Below are 20,355 nucleotides of genomic sequence, written 5' to 3' on the forward strand. Positions count from 1 at the left end.
TGCACGCAGGATGACGCGCGAGCAGTTCCACCCTCAACCCTGATTAGGCTGCATCATAGGGCACACCTGTGTGCACCAGCAGCCAATCAACTCTCCCTTCTGGTTCCACCCTGGCTTGCTATTAGAGGCTCCTCCTATATATACCCTCAGTCTGCAATCAGTCCTTGCTGAGCATAGTCATTGTGACGCCGTGCCTTGCAACATTCTTGTTGCTGTATCCAGCCTTACATTGTATCCTGTTTAACCTCTCGTTGCCTGAACCCTGCTAGCTCCTTGGACTTCGCTTCTCTCTACTCCTGATCCAGCTTGTACGATGATTCTCCAGTCTCCAGTCCTGCCCTTGGCTAAGGAGTCCAATGATCCGACATTCTCCTATTCTGAACCTGGCTACGTAACCCGACTATCTGATACTCTCCAATCCTGAACCTGGATACGAACTACGACGATCCGAAACTCTCCACTCCTGAACTTGGCAAGTACCTTAGCTATTCTCCAATCTATAACCTTGACCTGGCTTGAACGACTACTCTACATGCTAGGCACGCCCGCGTGGCTGTGGGTCATCGTTATCCAATCCCCTACCTCAGCACCGCGGTCGCGCTTCGTTTGTGATGAGCTACGCGTTACAGTCCCTCAATATTGCAAGTTGCCTCTTCAGATCAGTAATCTCTGACTCTAAAGAGACCACCCGCTCACACTTCTCACCGCGGTATGCTCCTTGGAACAGCTGCTCCAAATACACATACATGTGGCAAGATGTGCATTGAGAGTCATTTTTCAATCCTGCTCATTATAGCAACTATGAAATTTATAAGTATTAACAATAAACAATACTCCAATATACTATACCTTGCTTAACCGCTTCCTTGTTCAAACTGCTTCTGGGTCTAACTGTACACTTCAAACAACCAGCACTTAAATCAACCACACAGATCAGTATACGCAAGCAAGATACATAAAGCTTGGCCCCCTGCAGACACACTTACCAGAATATCCTCCTATTGTCTCTGTATGTTCTTCCTACCTACCAATTATATTGTAAGCTCTTCAGAGCAGGGACTGCTCTTCCGAAATGTTACTTTTATGTCTGAAGCACTTATTCTCATGATCGGTTATTTGTATTATTTGTTATTTATATGATTGTCCCGTGTATTACTACTTTGAAGAGCTATGTACATTAATGGCGCTTTATACAGTAAAAAAAGACATACAAAATACACACAGAGATGCTTTTGATACTTAAACATTGTATTTACAATTTACATTTTAGGAACATATTTTACATACCGTATACATGCTGTGACAATCCATTTCAGAATAAATCATTAAAAACAATGTTATTTGGTTGGTGTTCTTGGAGAAACATGTATATTTCTGTGTGTTAAACAGTAATATGAGTGGCTGGTACAGACTACACTATAACTTTCAATACATTATATTTTATACATTTAAAGGCGCTGCTCTCCTCATTCATTCACCATACTTGGTTGTTCAGCCTATTGCAGCAATTTACAAATAATGTGTTTAAATAATGACTTTTGTGCATTCCTTTGTCCATAAGTGTTAAACACCAGTTACTTAGATAAAGCATCCTTTTTATATATCCATACATTAACATGCTTGAGGGAATTATTACAAAATTGTTCCAATACTGGTTTGTCATGATGTGGAAAATGTTTCATCTCTGTTTGATGTGTCTCTGTTTTTCTCTTCTACCTTGAAGGCTCTATGAAGAACAGCATGTATGGAGCCTATTGATTTCTCCTTCCTCTTTCTTCCAACGATAAAGTAAATGTATGGATTGACACTAGCATTTAGCACTGTGCAGAAGACACTTGCATAGAAGAGACTGACGATTTGGAGGTCCGAGGGTAAAAGCTTGAAGTAGAATAAAAACCATAAGAAGTTGAATGGGATGACAGATAAGATGAAAACAAAGACAGCAGCAATGATGATAATATAGAGCTTTGGTGGGTACTGCTGCTTAAAGGTCTTCTGTATCCTAACCAACAAGGTTATACTTGAAAGGATCATCAATGGCAGGCAGACACAAATACCTATAATAAATGTCATTATCTCAACCCCTGTACACTCTTTGCTCTGAGCAGAAAAAGCTTCCGGTGAACACACAAGATTCTCAATGAGACCCTCTAAGCAGCCAAGAATCCAAAGGAAGATGCACACGGTGGAAGACAAACGCTTTGGGCGTTGGCATTGGTACCAAATAGGAAAAAGGACAGAAAGACACCTTTCCATGCTGATCGCTGTGAGGAAGAACATCCCAGAGTATTGTGTGCAATCATAAAATATTTCAATAAACATATACAATTGATCCTTTCCTGGAAAATCAGGGTTTGTATTCATCATTGAATTAATAGTGACCATCATTAAAATAGCGCTAAATACCAGAAAGATGAAGTCAGCGACAGTTAGGTTGATAATATAAACAGTGTATTTGTTCCTCTGAATCCTGAAGCAAAGGTACCAGAAGACTATGACATTTCCCACCATTCCAAACAGGCAGAGACCTATGGCAACGGAGGCTGCTATTGTAAAATGTATGTATGCATTCTCATCAAAGCCACTTCCTTCGTTTCCTGTATTATTAAGAACTGATGCTTCTGTGCTGTTGAATTCCATGTTGCTTGATCTACCTTTGTGCCACAGTCCAAATGTATCTGTGTCCACCTATCATGAAGAACAAAACTGTTAAGGTAACTGCAACACAAAGTGAATCGGAAGACATAGAATATGCATATTAAACATAACATGACATGATATTTGACAGCTGACACCAAGAAAAAACTGCTATCCCATGGATCCATCATTAGCAAGTGAACATCACCAAATAAGCTATCAATACTTGTTTTAATGTGAATGCATTAACTGGAAAATTATATAGTGCACATAAAAGAAGGAAACATTATATAGAGAACAGGAGTGAGTTACAGGTCAAAATACATATAGGTTGGATAAATAAAGTAAGGGTCATTAAAAGAATGGAGAGAGGGAAATTAGGGGTTCATGCAAGTGGATAAGTAGAGGGAAGACGTGGAAGAGTTTAATGAAAAAAGGATTGAGGGGGAAATAAATAAAGGATGGCTATGGTACAAATGTCATAAAGAAAAGAGGAGATTTGAAAAATAAGTAATGCTAGAATTCAGAATTAATTTGTTGTGAAATGGTGGATCGTAGCAGCAAGTATAAGGTTATGGGGGTGATGCACTAAGCAGTGATAAGTGCTTTTAAGTGAGATAGAAAGCCATTATAGCGTGATACTGCCTTCTGTGAGATTCACAAAGCAGTGATAAGTCTTTTAAGTGAGATAAATGCCTTTATAGCGCGATACTGCGTTCTGTGAGATTCACAAAGCAGTGATAAGTGCTTTTAAGTAGCCATTATAGCAGGTTACTGCACTGTTATCACTGCTTTGTGAATCTCACAGCAGACAGTATCACGCTATAAAGGCAGTTATCTCACTTAAAAGCACTTATCACTGCTTTGTACATAGCACCCAGAAAATCCACTTATCACTGCTTAGTGCATAACCCCCTATGTATCCACACTACCTGAGAGAGACACTATGAGAGTTGTAAGTAAAAATAGATACAATGTGAGCTGATCGGAGGGGCAGGCGGGCAATCGCTTCCCTGGGTCAGTCTGATTTTAAAGATTTGGGGCAATATTTGCAAGAACATAGCTGCTCTACAATGATGAATTAAAAGAGAAACATCCAGTTGCAGATACAGTGTATTTGTGTTTATGGTGCCTATATACAGATAGATATACCGCGGGTATGAGGGGGCAGGGAAAAGGGAAAGTAGTAGGAAACCCCTGCTCAGCTAATAGTGTATAGTTAGTAATGTAGATACAGTGCTGTACTGAGAAATGTGCAACAGATATACCAAAGAAAGAAAGTACTCAGTTTAAGTTAGCACTCAAGTATCAGTAATGATGAATGTCAATATAAAAATAATCTTTATTAGAATACTTGTGATTAAAATAAATGGTGCAATGAAATGAGTCAAAAGGGAGCAAAAATGAAGGGTTAATTTCCTATTGGAGCTTGGAACTGAGGTTTGAATAGTAATGTTACAGTCCCCTATGTAGTTCTCCTAAGGTATAGTTTGTGTTCTATATCATTGAAATCGTAGTGTTCAACCCTTGTGATATACTGAAATGCTCTCTGAGTGGCAATCTAAGACTATACTAATGATAGTAGATTGCTACTTCTAATTAGACCCCTAGTATCGGTCTCATGATGTGGCAGCATCAGATTACTATATGTCCTGAGTGATGAGGGCTACAGTCTCCGTTTTGAATACTAATAATACTACTCCCTGGCCACGGGAGAGTATATATAGTGTATTAGCTCTAACTGATTGTGCGCAGTGAAATTCAGCAGCAGTTGAGCTGCCGAGCTGCAATGGTAAGCTGTGTTGCAGGGGGAAGAGAGAAACCAGCACCGTGGACTGTAAGCTGCTAAGCAGGTATCGTAGCTCTGCCTGCAGCTGGGAACAGAATCAGCCACAGCTAGACTGCTGGTTCTCCCGGCGTGTGGCTACGATCAATGTCCGCAAACATATGCTCCACCGAGTAATGAAGCCTGCGCCCTGCCTCCCCACGCTCTGTGCTAATCACTGAGTCTCTCACCTCCTGAGTATCAGCTGAGAGACTCTGTATAGCCGGGCTATGCGGAGAGGTGAGTCCTGCGTCTGTGCTAATAGCCCCCTGGGTTAAATGTCAGATGTTCTTGCTGTTAGATAATATCGATGGCGTTCTGAACCATTCACCTCATAAATCGCAGCCTTAAAGTTAAGTAATAAAACACAGCTTGCTAAATACATGTAAAGTCTGATACTGCCACATTTGTAAATAAAATTGCCTCTGTCGACGATCGTTTCGCTTGTTAAGATTTGTCAAGACTCACAGGCAGGTGGTATATACAGATAGAGCAAACGCTATTGCATCCATTACTGTGTAGTAAAGCACTAATTACAAAATGTGCGATCGTGCAACTCACGCCTCATTCTTTTGCATTGCAAATCGCAAATCGCAAATCGCGCAATAACACTTTAAAAGTGGCAGGAGAACTGCAGTATTGTGTGATCAGTGGTGCAATAACGTTGGCTACAGTAGGTAGCAAGTGGACCCCTGATAACTGAGTTGATAAAATGCACTTCTCCCCCCAAGTAAAAATCACCCAGCTATCCCCTATAGAAAACATATGGACTGGGGAAAGGAATGGAATGGTATATAATCAAGGAGAAGGAAGGAACAGTAGAAGGACTTCTCCCTATCATGGGAGCACATATTATGGATATAAAATACAGTATGAGGATCTCAGAAGATTAAATAAATAGGGAATTTTGTGAGAAGCAAAATGGGTGTTGGCAAGTAAAAATAAAATAAAAATATAAAGAAATGTTAATGAAACAGAAAAAAGAGGAAAACATTAGTAAAATGGAAATTTTAAAGTGAAACATCAGAGAACAGAAAAATATTAAACAAAAAAGAGAGAATTAAATAAACTAACCAGTGAGCTCTTCTTCTTCTGCTGCCAGTTATGCTCCCATCACAAAGAGTAATTTCTTCTAAGTAGTTATTTCCCCTTCTTTATCTTATCACTTTTTAAATATCTGAGATCGATGCTTGATTAGATGTCCAGGTACCTCTGGCCATCGGTTACAACTCGTAATGTCACTGGCATCAGACACTGAGGTTTTATATTACACTGCTGTAAAAGAGGTGCGGTTTGCTGGTATTCAGGCTAAATTTGAATACAGCTGTAGAGTTTCTACAGTACATGTGGAAAAACCAAACTTGTAACAGCTTGCAACATGTTATTAACTTCTAATTATGTCATGAAGACTCCAGGAAGAAAATATATTAACGATAAAGTAATTAGTAAGGAAGAGGCTAAAACAAGCGCTATGTACATTAATGGCGCTATATAAATAAAGACATACAATACAATACAAAACAGTGAGATTATTGATTATTGAAGTGGAAGACTCTAAGAAATAGAAAGGCGTTTCACTTTGATACATTGACACAATACAGCCATAAAATATAGCAATTTACACGTCACAAATGTCCTTAACACAGATGAAATGTGAGAAATGAAGATAAATCAATGAGACGCGACACCAAAAGAAGAAATAGGTAATCAAATAACAAGTGTGCCTACTATATAAAAAATGAGATTTTTGATTTTTTAATTTGCATGGAGCATGTATTGCGTGTATCAATGGAGTAAAGCACCTTAATGCACACATGCACAGTTGGAGCACTGCGACACTTAACACATACAGATGAGATATTCTGCGTTGTCGCCACGATTTAGTCTTATGGAACCTCTGTGATATTCTGCATTATAATGCCATAATCAGCATTATCAATACGTAAAATAAAGTTTGCCACGTGTATATCCACCACTGTGATTAGTGAACGATTATGTCTTTGACATAATAAAAAAAAAAACAGGTAAATCTTTTGAGAGTTTGAAACACAGAGAAATTAACAGTTTTTTCGCTAACCTTCTTCGAAACAAAACTACACATTTTGCACAAAAAGCTTGCAAGGTCATGTGACCTTGCTGTTTATAATCGAATTGACAAAAAAAATCAATATTTTACCATTTTCAAAATTTTAACTAAACATTTTAAATGTTTTTATACAAAAATGAAAGGGGCCAAATTTGTAATTAAAAAAAATGAGAAAATTTGCTAAATGGATTGCAACTAGTTTGCACATTGCTAATGCCATTAGAATGTTATATTGAGGAGGCTTTTGGGTGGAATTAACCAGGCACATGTAAAATCCCTTATATAAAACATAATTCAAGATTTTTGTTTCCTATTAACAGTAGATTTGCATACAGTATTATTTCTTAAATCAGAGGTCTATGGACAATTCCTCTCTTCTAAATTGTTCTCACACATAAGAAGTATAAAAAAAAAGAACTATTGTTGAGCATAAAATACCTGCCGAACCAGTTCTGTGGATTTATTTGTGTTGAATCACAGCTATTAACAGTGCTCTCCCTGTAATCTACTTTTACGCAAGAGAAGTAGAATCATTTGAAGCATGTACAGTATTGAATAATTCGGGAAATTCCAGTTCCTTTTTTGGGGTGTTCCCCAGCAAGCGGGAAGCCAAAATAAACCTGACTTACAGGATGAGCGTTGTACGCATGTGTGTAACGATATGCTTTTGTTTGGATACATTTATCGATATTTATATGTTTCTGTGTATGATTGGGTATAGTCCCTGTATCTTTCAAGGGAGAAACGTAACTTTGAGACGATTGAAGTTTATGGGGCCTATTCAGGTAACTTCGATGTTAATGATGTGTCAGGTAGCATCTAATATGTTTGCATGTTCCTACCGAACTGTATGAATTTGTGAGAAAACAGTATTCAGTAAGATATATCGCTTGGTAAATAGCGTTTGGTACAAAAATGACATACCGCAAGAGTTGAAATTTTCTATTCAAGTGATATGTCCTGTGATTCCCTTCCAGTCTGGAAGAGCTGTGCAGAAACAAGCTGCATCTCCCTGCACAGCTCTCACAGGCGTTCATGCTGTTTTTATTTTAATTTATTTATTTTGTAACAAAGTTTTATTGAGTTTGCACATATTAAAAATATAACATAACATCTCATTTTTCTGAAATCAACAAATATTGTCAAATAATCACAACTTGAAACACTCTAAGGGGGGTAGGAAAGAGGGGGAAAGGGAGTGGGGTGTTGGAGGTACTATTTTTTTCTCTTTGGTCCAGGTCATCCATCTTTTGTCATCACTTTGTATCCATCTAGTGACTTATCCTCTCCTGTGCGGTCTCAGTCTCCTATTTCCGTCACTAGGATCATATTTGACTTTCTTTATCTTCAATGTCTTTGAAACGGCGATTCCCTTACTGAAAGGAGAACACATTTATTTCAATCAAAGCATAACAGTGGCACCATTCACCCCATGGATATCTGTTTGAGCCAGTGTCAGGAATCTGCGTTCTCCACGCTCCCCACACAGAGCACTCTCTCCCCTCAGGGAGTCCCTGGACACACAACACAATCCTGCCTTACCGGCCTCCGCAGCTCCCCGCCCCTGCGGCCGTCGCGGGATCACTCCCCACGGCGATTCCTCTGCTCAGCGCCGTGCGAGTCCACGCCCTCCCGCGCGCACACCTGCACCACCCCCTGGCGCAGTCCACGCGCGTACACGCGTTACTGAGCGCGGTCATTCTGCACACTCTTCTTCCTGTCCCCCGGACCTCAGGCTCCGCTCCTGCACACCACACGGGCATACTCAGGTTACCAACAAGACTCACCTGGCTTGTTATGGCTGCACCAATCTGCAGTGTTTCCCTGTAGCTATTCCTGTCCCGCCTCCGTTCCTGATTGGACCTCCCTGCTTTATCTAGCTCCTCTCTGCTCTCAGTCTTTGCTCGACATAGTCTCTGCATGGAAGTACTTCTGGATTCTCTCAGTGTTTTCACAGGTTCTGACGCGGCTCGTACGACTTCCCCCTCTGGCTCTCGATCTCGGCACTCCTTGGACAACGCTCACTTTGGTAACCCCTCGAACACGGCTTTGACTACAACCTGTCTCCGCTCTCCACTCCCTGACCTTGGCAAGGCATTCTTCACTCTATCTCTACAACCGGTACCGGCAAGTATTGTCTACATTACTACACCTGGCCTGGCAACACTTTATACCACACTCCGGACACGCTCCCTTTGCTGCGGGTGTGTGTATTACCACTTACCCCTTCAGCTCATGGGACGGGTCTGGTCTGCGGGCAGCACCGGCGTAACAGCCAGCCACTGTAGCCAACCTTTTTGTAATTTAGCACCAGTGACATTAACTAAACTGGTTAATTTTTCCATCTGGCAGACAAACCAAATTCTATATTGATTGTAGTACTAAATGGAATTTCAATTTGCTTCCATAATGCTGCAATCTCACATCTCGTTGCTGAGCAACTAATTTATTTTCGACCCTGGATAATCCCTGAGCTGGTCTGTTCAGCAAGAAAAGACAATGGCCCATGGGAATGGTGAGGCCCAAGATCCTCTGTAGCCAATCTCTAATCTGCTCCCACAGGGGCAAAACCTGAGGCAAAACCACAGCATATGTAGCAGATCAACTCTATTGTTTAGGACACAATGGTGAGCAACCCGGAATACATTTTGATAATTTTAGTGGGGTGAGGTACCATGCATTAAAACTTTATATGCGTTCTCCTTTAACGTCGTGCAAATCGAACTCTCTGCCACACCAAAAAAATCTCATCCCATTCTTCCTCATATAATGCCTCTCCCAAGTCTGACTCCCATTGGGACATATACTGTAGCTTTCGGGAATACTCCAAGCCCGAACAGGTCACCTCTTTGTACATTTAAGAGGTTAGTCCCCTAGTGTCTGTTTCCAAAATACAAAGCTTTTTGAAATTTGAGGGGACACATATACAACTCGAGATACTATCAAGTTTAGAAACTCCTCCCCCCTTCCTCTTCCCCCCAAAAGCCCTATGTCAGGCTTTGAAGAGAAATCGCAATTCCTATCTTGCCTACTTTGTGGTAGTGAGAAAAAATGTGAGTTGTTTACATGCAATTTAGCCTTTTGCAGTTTTCGGAGCTACTAGAAAACAGCAAGTTTTTTTTTGTTTTTGTTTTTTAAATGCGATTTTGGTCATTATGCCCAGATTTGCACTGCCAGAATGAAAACGCTTAAAAAAAAACACCTTATTTGCATGGTTTGGACATTCAAAAGGGGCTTACATAATAGCAAAACATGCAAATTCACTTCTAAAGTGTACTTTAGACACTGTGACATAGTCCCAGGAGTTGTTCACACTGTGAGTTGTTTACATGCGACATATGTATATACAGTGGCGACACACTTTATTCTCGCTCGGCTAGTCCCGCGAATTTGGGTATACTCGGGTGTATTGAGGTTTGTGATCGTTTTCTGCCGGAGTGTATAGCGTTATTTTCCCGGCAGGGATTGAAGCATTTTATTCCGGCTGGCTGCAATACTGCAATGCCGTGTAAAAACACACGGGGGCGCTTGCGAGCTGTTCTCTTTGAAGCCGTCCCCTATAATGAATTGTAATGCAGTATATATACTGTATATATATATATATATACTGTATAACAACAGCCCCTATAACCCCTAACATACAGTACTGTACACATACAGTACTGTATATGCACATACATAAATGATACTATGGGCCGGCGGGGGCGAGATGTGTTTGCAGCAGAGAGAGATCCGCTGCTCTCTCTGCGCAAACATCGGCACATTAAAACTTATTTTCAATACATTTTTATTTATAGTGTAGATGTGCAGGGGGTCTCGGGAGCTGAACCGCACTGGTTTCAGGTCGGGGGACCCCCTGCTCCCCGAGATACAGACCCCTTTATGAGGTGCCGGTATCCCTCTGCGTTTAAAGGTCCCGATCACGTGATCGCGGCCTGTAAACCAAGCAGAGGGATACCGGCACCCCCAAAAGGGGCCTGTATCTCGGGGAGCAGGGAGTCCCCGGACCAGAAACCAAAAGGTTTCTGCTCCGGAGACCCTCTGCACATGTACAGTATAAATAAAACGCATATATAAATAAACACTCGTTCTTTACCTTAGCGGCTATGCGCTATGGTAAAGAAGCAGCATTTCTGTATTTTTAATAATATTGTACAGTGAGCAGGGGGTTCCCTGAGCCATAAATCTAAACTCAGGGGGCCCCCTGCTCCTGCTCAATATTATTAAAAATACAGAAATGCTGCTTCATTACCATAGCGGATAGCCGCTAAGGCAATGAAGGGGTTAACCCACCGTGCCCGCTTTATTGTGGGTAGCGGGGGTGGGTGAAGGGGGTATTTGGCCCTTGGTGTGAGTTTAGGACTTGCGGGGGGGTTGCGGGTGCACTTAACCCCTTCACGACCGTAGCAGTTAATACCGCTACGGTCATGAAGGGGTTAACCACTCCCGCGACCCCCCCCCCCGCAAGCCCAAAACAACCACCGTTGGGGCTAATACCCCCTTCACCCACCCCCACTACCCACAATAAAAAAGAATCACACACAGCATCCCCGCAATACATAAATAAATAAATAAATAAATAAATAAATAAATACAAATAAATACATTTGAAATACATTTTTATTGCTAGTGTAGATGTGCAGGGGGTCTCGGGAGCTGAACCGCGTTGGTTTCAGGTCGGGGGACCCCCTGCTCCCCGAGGTACAGCCCCCTTTATGAGGTGCCGGTATCCCTCTGCGTTTAAAGGGCCCGATCACGTGATCGTGGCCTGTAAACCAAGCAGAGCAGAGGGATACCGGTACCCCTTAAAGGGGCCTGTATCTCGGGGAGCAGGGGGTCCCCAGACCTAAAACCACAGCGGTTCAGCTCCGGAGACCCTCTGCACATCTACACTATCAATAAAAATGTATTTTAAATGTATTTATTTATATTCATTTATTTATTTATTTTTTTAGATTTATTTATTAATTGTGCTGCTGCTGCTGTGTGTGAATTTTTTTTATTGTGGGTAGTGGGGGTGGGTGAAGGGGGTATTAGCCCCATCGGTGGTTGTTTAGGGCTTGCAGGGGGGAAGCGGGTGCACTTAGCCCCTTCACAACCGTAGCGGTATTAACTGCTACGGTCGTGAAGGGGTTAAGTGCACCCGCAACCCCCCCGCAAGTCCTAAGCTCACACCAAGGGCCAAACACCCCCTTCACCCATCCCCGCTACCCACAACAAAAAAAATTCACGCACAGCAGCCCCACAATTAATAAATAAATCTAAATAAATAAATACATGAAGAGAAATAAATATATACTGTATATATATACTGTATATATACAGTATATATATAATAACAATCCCTATACATATACAGTATATATATACTATATATATATATATATATATATATATATATATATATATATATATATATATATATATATATATATATATATATATATATATATATATATATACACACACACACAGTATATACACACACATGATGAACCAATATACAAATACATGTAGAATGGTTATCAAAATCATACTGTCCTACAAATAACGCTTCTCCATACAGACAATAATAATAATCCATTTAATAATCCTAACTGATCTTACAATATAAAACATAACATTCCAATCCACACAGTACATTGCATTTACATTGTATAAATGATGCATAAAATCTATGCACCATATACATTCTGCAAATGAATGTTAACAATATCATTGCAAGCTACTGTACCAGTAAATACAAACACGTCAACTATTTTAACCAATCAAGTAAACAAAAATCAATATATACTGTAAGTACCAACCAGAAAACACAATTTAAAACCAAAGCTAACCCTTACAATACCAAGGATTACATCTATCTAATTGTAAAAAACATTATACATTATACACACATTGAAGCATTGCAATAAACAACATACAGTACAGTACATCCCCTGTATCTCCCTGCCTTCAGTGTAATCTGTTTAAAGCCCCCTCCCTCCTTATGTTTCTGTTAAACAGATTACACTGAAGGAAGAGAGATTTAAATCCCCCTCCCCCCTAATGTTTCTGTTAAACAGATTACACTGAAGGCAGAGAGATTTAAAGCCCCCTCCTCCCTAACGTTTCTGTTAAACAGATTACACTGAAGGCAGAGAGATTTAACAGAAACATTAGGGGGGAGGGGGCTTTAAACAGATTACACTGAAGGCAGAGAGATTTAAAGCCCCCTCCCCCCTAATGTTTCTGTTAAATCTCCCTCCCTGCCTGCATTGCTGTGAGTGCAGTGTATGTAAATGTGGGGTGGGGAGGGGGGGGACCCAATGTGCATACTGTGAGGTCTAACCACCCTCACCCCCTACCCACATACCGTTACCACCCCCCCCCCATCCTGGCCATGGCCCCTCCGCTTCTGCAAAACAGACACAAAAATTAAAACATCCAAAGTAATGTCCCCTAACCCCTTAATCACCATAGCGGTTATTAACCGCTACAGTCATTAAGGGGTTAACCCACCCTCACCCACCACTCGGGATGCCTACATACCCTCCCACACTAACCCCCCCCCGTGAGGCCTAACCACCCAGTCAGTACCCACAAGAGAGGCCTACCCACATACCGTTGGGGAAACACACCCCCCCACCCCCAGTACCCACAATAAAAACAGTACAATGACCCACAATAAACAGCATTATATTTATTAAATACATTACCCACCCCCTGTGCCCCCCCATAAATACAATATTTATTATTTTACATACAGGGTTCATAACGCAGCCCCACGCGAGTCCCCGGTGGGCTGGCAGGGCACCTGGACAGACCTACAGTTTACCAGCAGCCCTTTTTACACAGGTTCTGGAGGCCTGCTGGTGGATCCTGCCAGCACCATGGCCCCCAGGTGGTCTCCTTGGGTCACCGTGGGCCACAATTGTGTCCCCACGGTAGGCCCAAGGATGTCTGGGAGCCCACATCATCATCACCGCACCTATGGGTCGGCGGTGCCCCCACAGAAGTGGGACCACACATCGTCATCCCTGCAGACTACGGGTCCGCGGTGCCCCCACAGAAGTGGGACCACACATCATCATCCCCGCATGTGTCACCCGTGGAACCACCAGCCTGATACCCTTGGGATACCCGAGGATACCCACAGGTGGTCTCCAGAGGTCCCACGCAGAACCACGGAACCAACCCTGAATGTAAAAAAAATAAACCTGGCCTATACATTCAATACATACACCCTCCCCCCCAACACCTACAGTACAATAATGTGCAAAATAACTATTATCCAGATATGGATAATAGATTAATTGCCCATTATTAAAAACATTAACTAGCATATACAAATAAATAAAGTACTACTGACCTCATCAATACGAAGTGTCCGTCGCCAGCGCCTTCCTTCTCTTGCCCATACAAGACATAGCCAATACCAAGCCAATACCAAGCCAATACATTGCAAGTACATTCAGATATCACACTACATCCCGAACAATGAAACCATTAACAAATTCACGCCTAGAGCAGAACAATTAAGCCGTAGGTGCGGTGATGATGATGTGTGGTCCCACTTCTGTGGGGGCACCGCGGACCCGTAGTGAGCACCCGTGAGTTCCCCAGACCCCCGAGGGAACCACCCGAGGCCCCGCAGACACCTGTGGGTCTGACCCGGGGCTCCCAGACATCCTTGGGCCTACCGTGGTGACACAATTGTGGCCCACGGTGACCCAAGGAGACCACCTGGGGGCCATGGTGCTGGCAGGATCCACCAGCATTCACAGTATGCACATTGGGTCCCCCCCCCTCCCCACCCCACATTTACATACACTGCACTCACAGCAATGCAGGCAGGGAGGGAGATTTAACAGAAACATTAGGGGGAGGGGGCTTTAAATCTCTCTGCCTTCAGTGTAATCTGTTTAAAGCCCCCTCCCCCCTAATGTTTCTGTTAAATCTCTCTGCCTTCAGTGTAATCTGTTTTACAATGTTTGGGGAAGGGGAAAGGGATAGGGGACCCTCGCATCAGCCTATAATGAAATGAAATGAAATAAACAACGGTGCAATAAGGGGAGAGAACAGGATAATTAATGGGAAACAAAGACACCCTCAGGGCAGCACTCGTTATAGGTGATAATGAAATGGTGATAAATTTAAAATTAAAATGCTTTAATTGTATTGGTTAAAATAAGTGTCAAAATCGTTGAAATCAATAAACAACTGACAGTGGTAAAACAACACACATAACAGACAAAAATACAAAATACTTTAACTGAAATCAAGGGGGGAAGGTAGAGATCCTACCTATCTTCTAATTAGCAGTAATGAGCAATCAATGACTGAATAACTGAATACTGAATAACAGACTGAATCAATAACAGAAACATTAGGGGGGAGGGGGCTTTAAATCTCTCTGCCTTCAGTGTAATCTGTTTAATAGAAACATTAGGAGGGAGGGGGCTTTAAACAGATTACACTGAAGGCAGGGAGATACAGGGGATGTACTGTACTGTATGTTGTTTATTGCAATGCTTCAATGTGTGTATAATGTATAATGTTTTTTACAATTAGATAGATGTAATCCTTGGTATTGTAAGGGTTAGCTTTGGTTTTAAATTGTGTTTTCTGGTTGGTACTTACAGTATATATTGATTTTTGTTTACTTGATTGGTTAAAATAGTTGACGTGTTTGTATTTACTGGTACAGTAGCTTGCAATGATATTGTTAACATTCATTTGCAGAATGTATATGGTGCATAGATTTTATGCATCATTTATACAATGTAAATGCAATGTACTGTGTGGATTGGAATGTTATTTTTTATATTGTAAGATCAGTTAGGATTATTAAATGGATTATTATTATTGTCTGTATGGAGAAGCGTTATTTGTAGGACAGTATGATTTTGATAACCATTCTACATGTATTTGTATATTGGTTCATCATGTGTGTGTATATACTGTGTGTGTATATATATATATATATATATATATATATATATATATATAATCAAAAAATAAATAGATGATACCGTTCTGTGGCTAACGAAATGCTTTTATTTGTGCGAGCTTTCGAGATACACTGATCTCTTCTTCCGGCGATGTTACAATGAATGAAGCAAGGATAACTTAAAAACAGTGTCTCTTGGAATGTTATCTGTGCTTGTCCTTCCCCCGGTGTGGATGTGTTTTATGGCTAGAGGTGTCAAAGGGTAACTGAAAGCAAGTGAAGAAAGAGTGTGTATGTGTATCAGTGTGAATAAAAATGAATGGAGAGCCCACAGTATAAACAGTGCTCTACACAAGGTGTGTGTGGAGTGAGAGGGATATAAATGGTGTGGGTGGGTGTGGAAATGTGAGAGTTTGTAGCACAACTAAAAGTGTGTGTGGATACTATGTGGTCCCTATTGGTGTATATGGATGGAAAAATAAGGAGTATTAGTATGTGTGAGAGACAGCTGTGTGTGCATACATATAGCACAGTATGTACAGACATGGCCTTTAGCGCTCATGGGAAGAGAGTTCGCTAGTGTCAGTAATGACTCATAAAATTTCGATCTCTGTTTAGGCCACTGCTAAGTGTCCCGAACAGTTGCATAAATTTGTATTCATGCAACCGTCTCTCTTTCAGGGTTTTAAGATTACCTTTGAGTATGGCAACCCTCAGATCGTTCATCTTATGGCCAGAGTCAGAGAAATGTTTGCCAACAGGACTGTCTCTTGTTCCGCGTGTGATGCTGTGGCGATGCAGGTTCATTCTCTTGTTTAGCCCCTGTCCTGTCTCACCTATGTAGTAGCAGCCCCCTGGGCATTTCATGCACATGATGAGGTACACGACATTGCTGGAGGAACAGGTGAACCCTCCTCTGATTTTGTATTCCCGATTCTTGTGTGGTATTTGTATTGTCTCCGCTGTGTAGAGCATTGCGCAGGTTTTGCATCTTGGGTCCTGGCATGGTTTTGTCCCGCATTCAGTTGTACTGCTGAATACTTTACTCCTCACCATAATATTCTTGAGATTATGGGGTTGTCTGTATGATAATAAGGGTGCTTCAGGGAAGACCTGTTGCAGTCTTGTATCTTCCTGGAGGATGGGTTGTAGTTTCCTGGCGATATTGCTTGGTTTACAGGCCGCGATCACGTGATCGGGCCCTTTAAACGCAGAGGGATACCGGCACCTCATAAAGGGGGCTGTATCTCGGGGAGCAGGGGGTCCCCCGACCTGAAACCAACGCGGTTCAGCTCCCGAGACCCCCTGCACATCTACACTAGGAATAAAAATGTATTTCAAATGTATTTATTTGTATTTATTTATTTATTTATTTATGTATTGCGGGGATGCTGTGTGTGAATATTTTTTATTGTGGGTAGCGGGGGTGGGTGAAGGGGGTATTAGCCCCAACGGTGGTTGTTTTGGGCTTGCGGGGGGGGGGGTCACGGGAGTGGTTAACCCCTTCATGACCGTAGCGGTATTAACTGCTACGGTCGTGATGGGGTTAAGTGCACCCGCAACCCCCCCACAAGTCCTAAACTCACACCAAGGGCCAAATACCCCCTTCAGCCACCCCCGCTACCCACAATAAAGCGGGCACGGTGAGTTAACCCCTTCATTGCCTTAGCGGCTATCCGCTATGGTAATGAAGCAGCATTTCTGTATTTTTAATAATATTGTGCAGGAGCAGGGGGGTCCCTGAGCATTAATTTCTGGCTCAGGGAACCCTCTGCTCACTGTACAATATTATTAAAATACAGAAATGCTGCTTCTTTACCATAGCGCATAGCCGCTAAGGTAAAGAACGAGTGTTTATTTATATATGTGTTTTATTTATACTGTACATGTGCAGAGGGTCTCCGGAGCAGAAACGTTTTGGTTTTAGGTCCGGGGACCCCCTGCCCCCCGAGATACAGGCCCCTTTTGGGGGTGCCGGTATCCCTCTGCTTGGTTTAACAGGCCGTGATCACGTGATCGGGACCTTTAAACGCAGAGGGATACCGGCACCTCATAAAGGGGGCTGTATCTCGGGAAGCAGGGGATCCCCGGACCTGAAACCAGTGCGGTTCAGCTCCTGAGACCCCCTGCACATCTACACTATAAATAAAAATGTATTTAAAATAATTTTTAATGTGCCGCTGTTTGCGCAGAGAGAGAGCAGCGGATCTCTCTCTGCTGCAAACACATCTCGCCCCCGCCGGCCCATAGTATCATTTATGTATGTGCATATACAGTACTGTATCTGTACAGTACTGTATGTTAGGGATTATAGGGGTTGTTGTTAAACAGTATATATATATATATACTGTGTATATACAGTACTGTATATATATACTGCATTAAAATTCATAAATTTATGCCATCTGGTGGACACGCGAAGCATTGCAGCCTATTAAAACCTGATCATTATCATTTAACAGATCAGCCGCCCGTCAGCCAAGCATGAACCGTGGCTTGGAAGGCAAACGCAACGCGGCTTGTCAGAGGTGAAGAGCGGCACATTCCAGGTATCTGCCAGGTACAAACTGGTTATTTGCTCGAATAAAGTGTGTCGCAGCAGTATGTCCCCTCATTCTACACTTAGAATGAGTATATGTTATTTTGAACACATTATTCCTGTGCTTAAGACAACAAAAACAATGACTTGGCCTGAACACATACCTAATACAGCTAGGCCTTACCATTACTCGCAGGCCAGTACCATCCAGAAGCCAGGGATCTACCCTATCAATTTGAGCATACATTTTTCCATCTGGCAGACAAACCAAATTCTATTTTGAATGTAGTAATAGATGGAATTTCAATTTGCATCAATAATGCTGCAATCTCGCATCTCGTTGCTGTTGTAAAATGAGCAACTAATTTATTTTCGACCCTGGATAATCCCTGAGCTGGTCTGTTCAGCAGGAAAAGACACAGGTCCATAGGAATGGTGAGGCTCAAGATCTTCTGTAGCCAATCTCTAATCTGCTCCCACAAGGGCAAAACCTGAGGGCAAAACCACAGCATATGTAGCAGACCAGCTCTATTGTTTAGGGCACAAAGTGAGTAACTCGGAATACATTTTGATCATTTTAGTGGGGTGAGGTACCATCTCATTAAAACTTTATATGCATTCTCCTTTAACGTTGTGCAAATCGAACTCACTGTCACCACCAAAAAAATCTCATCCCATTCTTCCTCATATAATACCTCTCCCAAGTCTGACTCCCATTGGGACATACAGTATACTGTAGCTTTCGGGAATACTCCAATCCTGAACAGGTCACCTCTTTGTAAATTTAAGAGGTTAGTACCCTAGTATCTGTTTCCAAAATACAGAGCTTTTTGAAATTTGAGGGGACACATATACAACTGGAGATACTATAAAGTTTAGAAACTCCTCCCCCCTTCTTCTTCCCCCCAAAAGCCCTATGTCAGGCTTTGAAGGGAAATCGCAATTCCTATCTTGCCTAATTTGTGGTAGTGAGAAAAAATGTGAGTTGTTTACATGCGATTTAGCCTTCGCAGTTTTCAGAGCTACTAGAAAACACCAAGTTTTTTTTTTTTTTTTAAATGCGATTTTGGTCATTATGCCCAGAATTGCACTGCCAGAATGAAAAAGCTTAAAATAAAAACCTTATTCGCATGGTTTGGACATTCAAAAAGGGCTTACAGAATAGCAAAACATGCCAATTCGCTTCTAAAGTGTACTTTAGACACTGACATAGTCCCAGGAGTTGTTCACACTTTGAGTTGTTTACATGCGACATATGAATTTATGTCCCCTCATTCTACACTTAGAATGAGTATATGTGATTTTGGACACATTATTCCTTTGCTTAAGACACAAAAAACAATGACTTGGGCAGAGACCCATTGTGTCAACATTATTTTACTATATTTACAGCAGTTTTTTTCAACCAGGGTTCCTAGAAAGCTTTAGGTTATTTGGGCATTCCTAAAACGTTCCTCCAATTCTCAGGTCATTTGAAAATTGTACCAAATACAGAAGACTATACAATGTATCTGATCTCAGACACACTATTAGAGAGGGTTGGGGTTCCTTAAAATGCATAAGATCTTAGACACACTATTAGAAAAGGTTGGGGTTCCTTACAATGCATCTGATCTCAGATATACTATTAGAGAAGGTTGGGGTTACTTACATGCATCTAATCAGACTATTAAACTATTAGAAAATTGGGGTTCCTTACAAAGCTTCTGATATCAGACGCAATATTATAGAGAGGTTTGGGTTCTTTATAATGCATCTAATCTCAGACACGCTATTGGAGAAGCTTGGGGTTCCACAGAATTTCACAATATAAGTATACCGGTGACTGGTCCAGTTAGCTCTCCACCTTCCCTTGTCATGTAAGTTCTAATAAGATGTAAACAGTGACAGGATATCCAATGGGGTTTTCCCCTCCTCATGCTGACTTCCTGAGTGATAGAGTGGTGGTGCATGTGCTGGGACCTCCCTCTTTGAGCTACAGGAAGGAAGTGCCCAAATTATAGATTGAAGTTCAGCCCCTTAGGGGTGAGACCTTCAGGGAGTTCGAGTCTGCCCCTTAATGGGGTAGGATGTATTGGAGAATGTCTCCTCCCGGCTGGGAGTGAGAAATGTGCTTAGCCCCTCATGGGCTGAACACATATCTAATCCAGCTAGGCCTCACCATTACTCGCAGGCCTGTACCATCCAGAAGCCAGGGATCTACCCTATCAATTTGAGCATACACTGCAATAACACCAGCCGTGGCTGCTGAAATAAAGAACATCCTCATTTGTACATTTTGGCTCTGCTGTAGCCTGTATGTAAGGAAGTTAAGGATTGTCATAGCAGGGACCCCT

General features: G+C 41.9%; 1 protein-coding gene across 1 annotated transcript; it reads right to left on the reverse strand.

Annotated features, from left to right (window-relative positions):
- Nucleotides 1–1,230: 1,230 nt before the first annotated feature.
- On the reverse strand, nt 1,231–5,723 carry LOC142487081 (mas-related G-protein coupled receptor member D-like). The gene is made up of 2 exons (XM_075585785.1): nt 5,537–5,723; nt 1,231–2,688 (listed from the first exon to the last, which is right to left on the reverse strand). Exon 2 carries the CDS (start codon nt 2,638–2,640, stop codon nt 1,660–1,662), a length of 981 nt encoding a protein of 326 aa, XP_075441900.1. The 5' UTR covers nt 2,641–2,688; nt 5,537–5,723; the 3' UTR covers nt 1,231–1,659.
- Nucleotides 5,724–20,355: the final 14,632 nt, after the last annotated feature.

This window comes from Ascaphus truei, chromosome 2 (genome assembly GCF_040206685.1).
Source record: "Ascaphus truei isolate aAscTru1 chromosome 2, aAscTru1.hap1, whole genome shotgun sequence".
Lineage (NCBI taxonomy): Eukaryota > Metazoa > Chordata > Amphibia > Anura > Ascaphidae > Ascaphus > Ascaphus truei.

What these genes read in the sequence shown, in the direction of transcription:
- LOC142487081 (XM_075585785.1), bottom strand. Translation starts at nt 2,640, where the DNA reads ATGGAATTCAACAGCACAGAAGCATCAGTTCTTAATAATACAGGAAAC.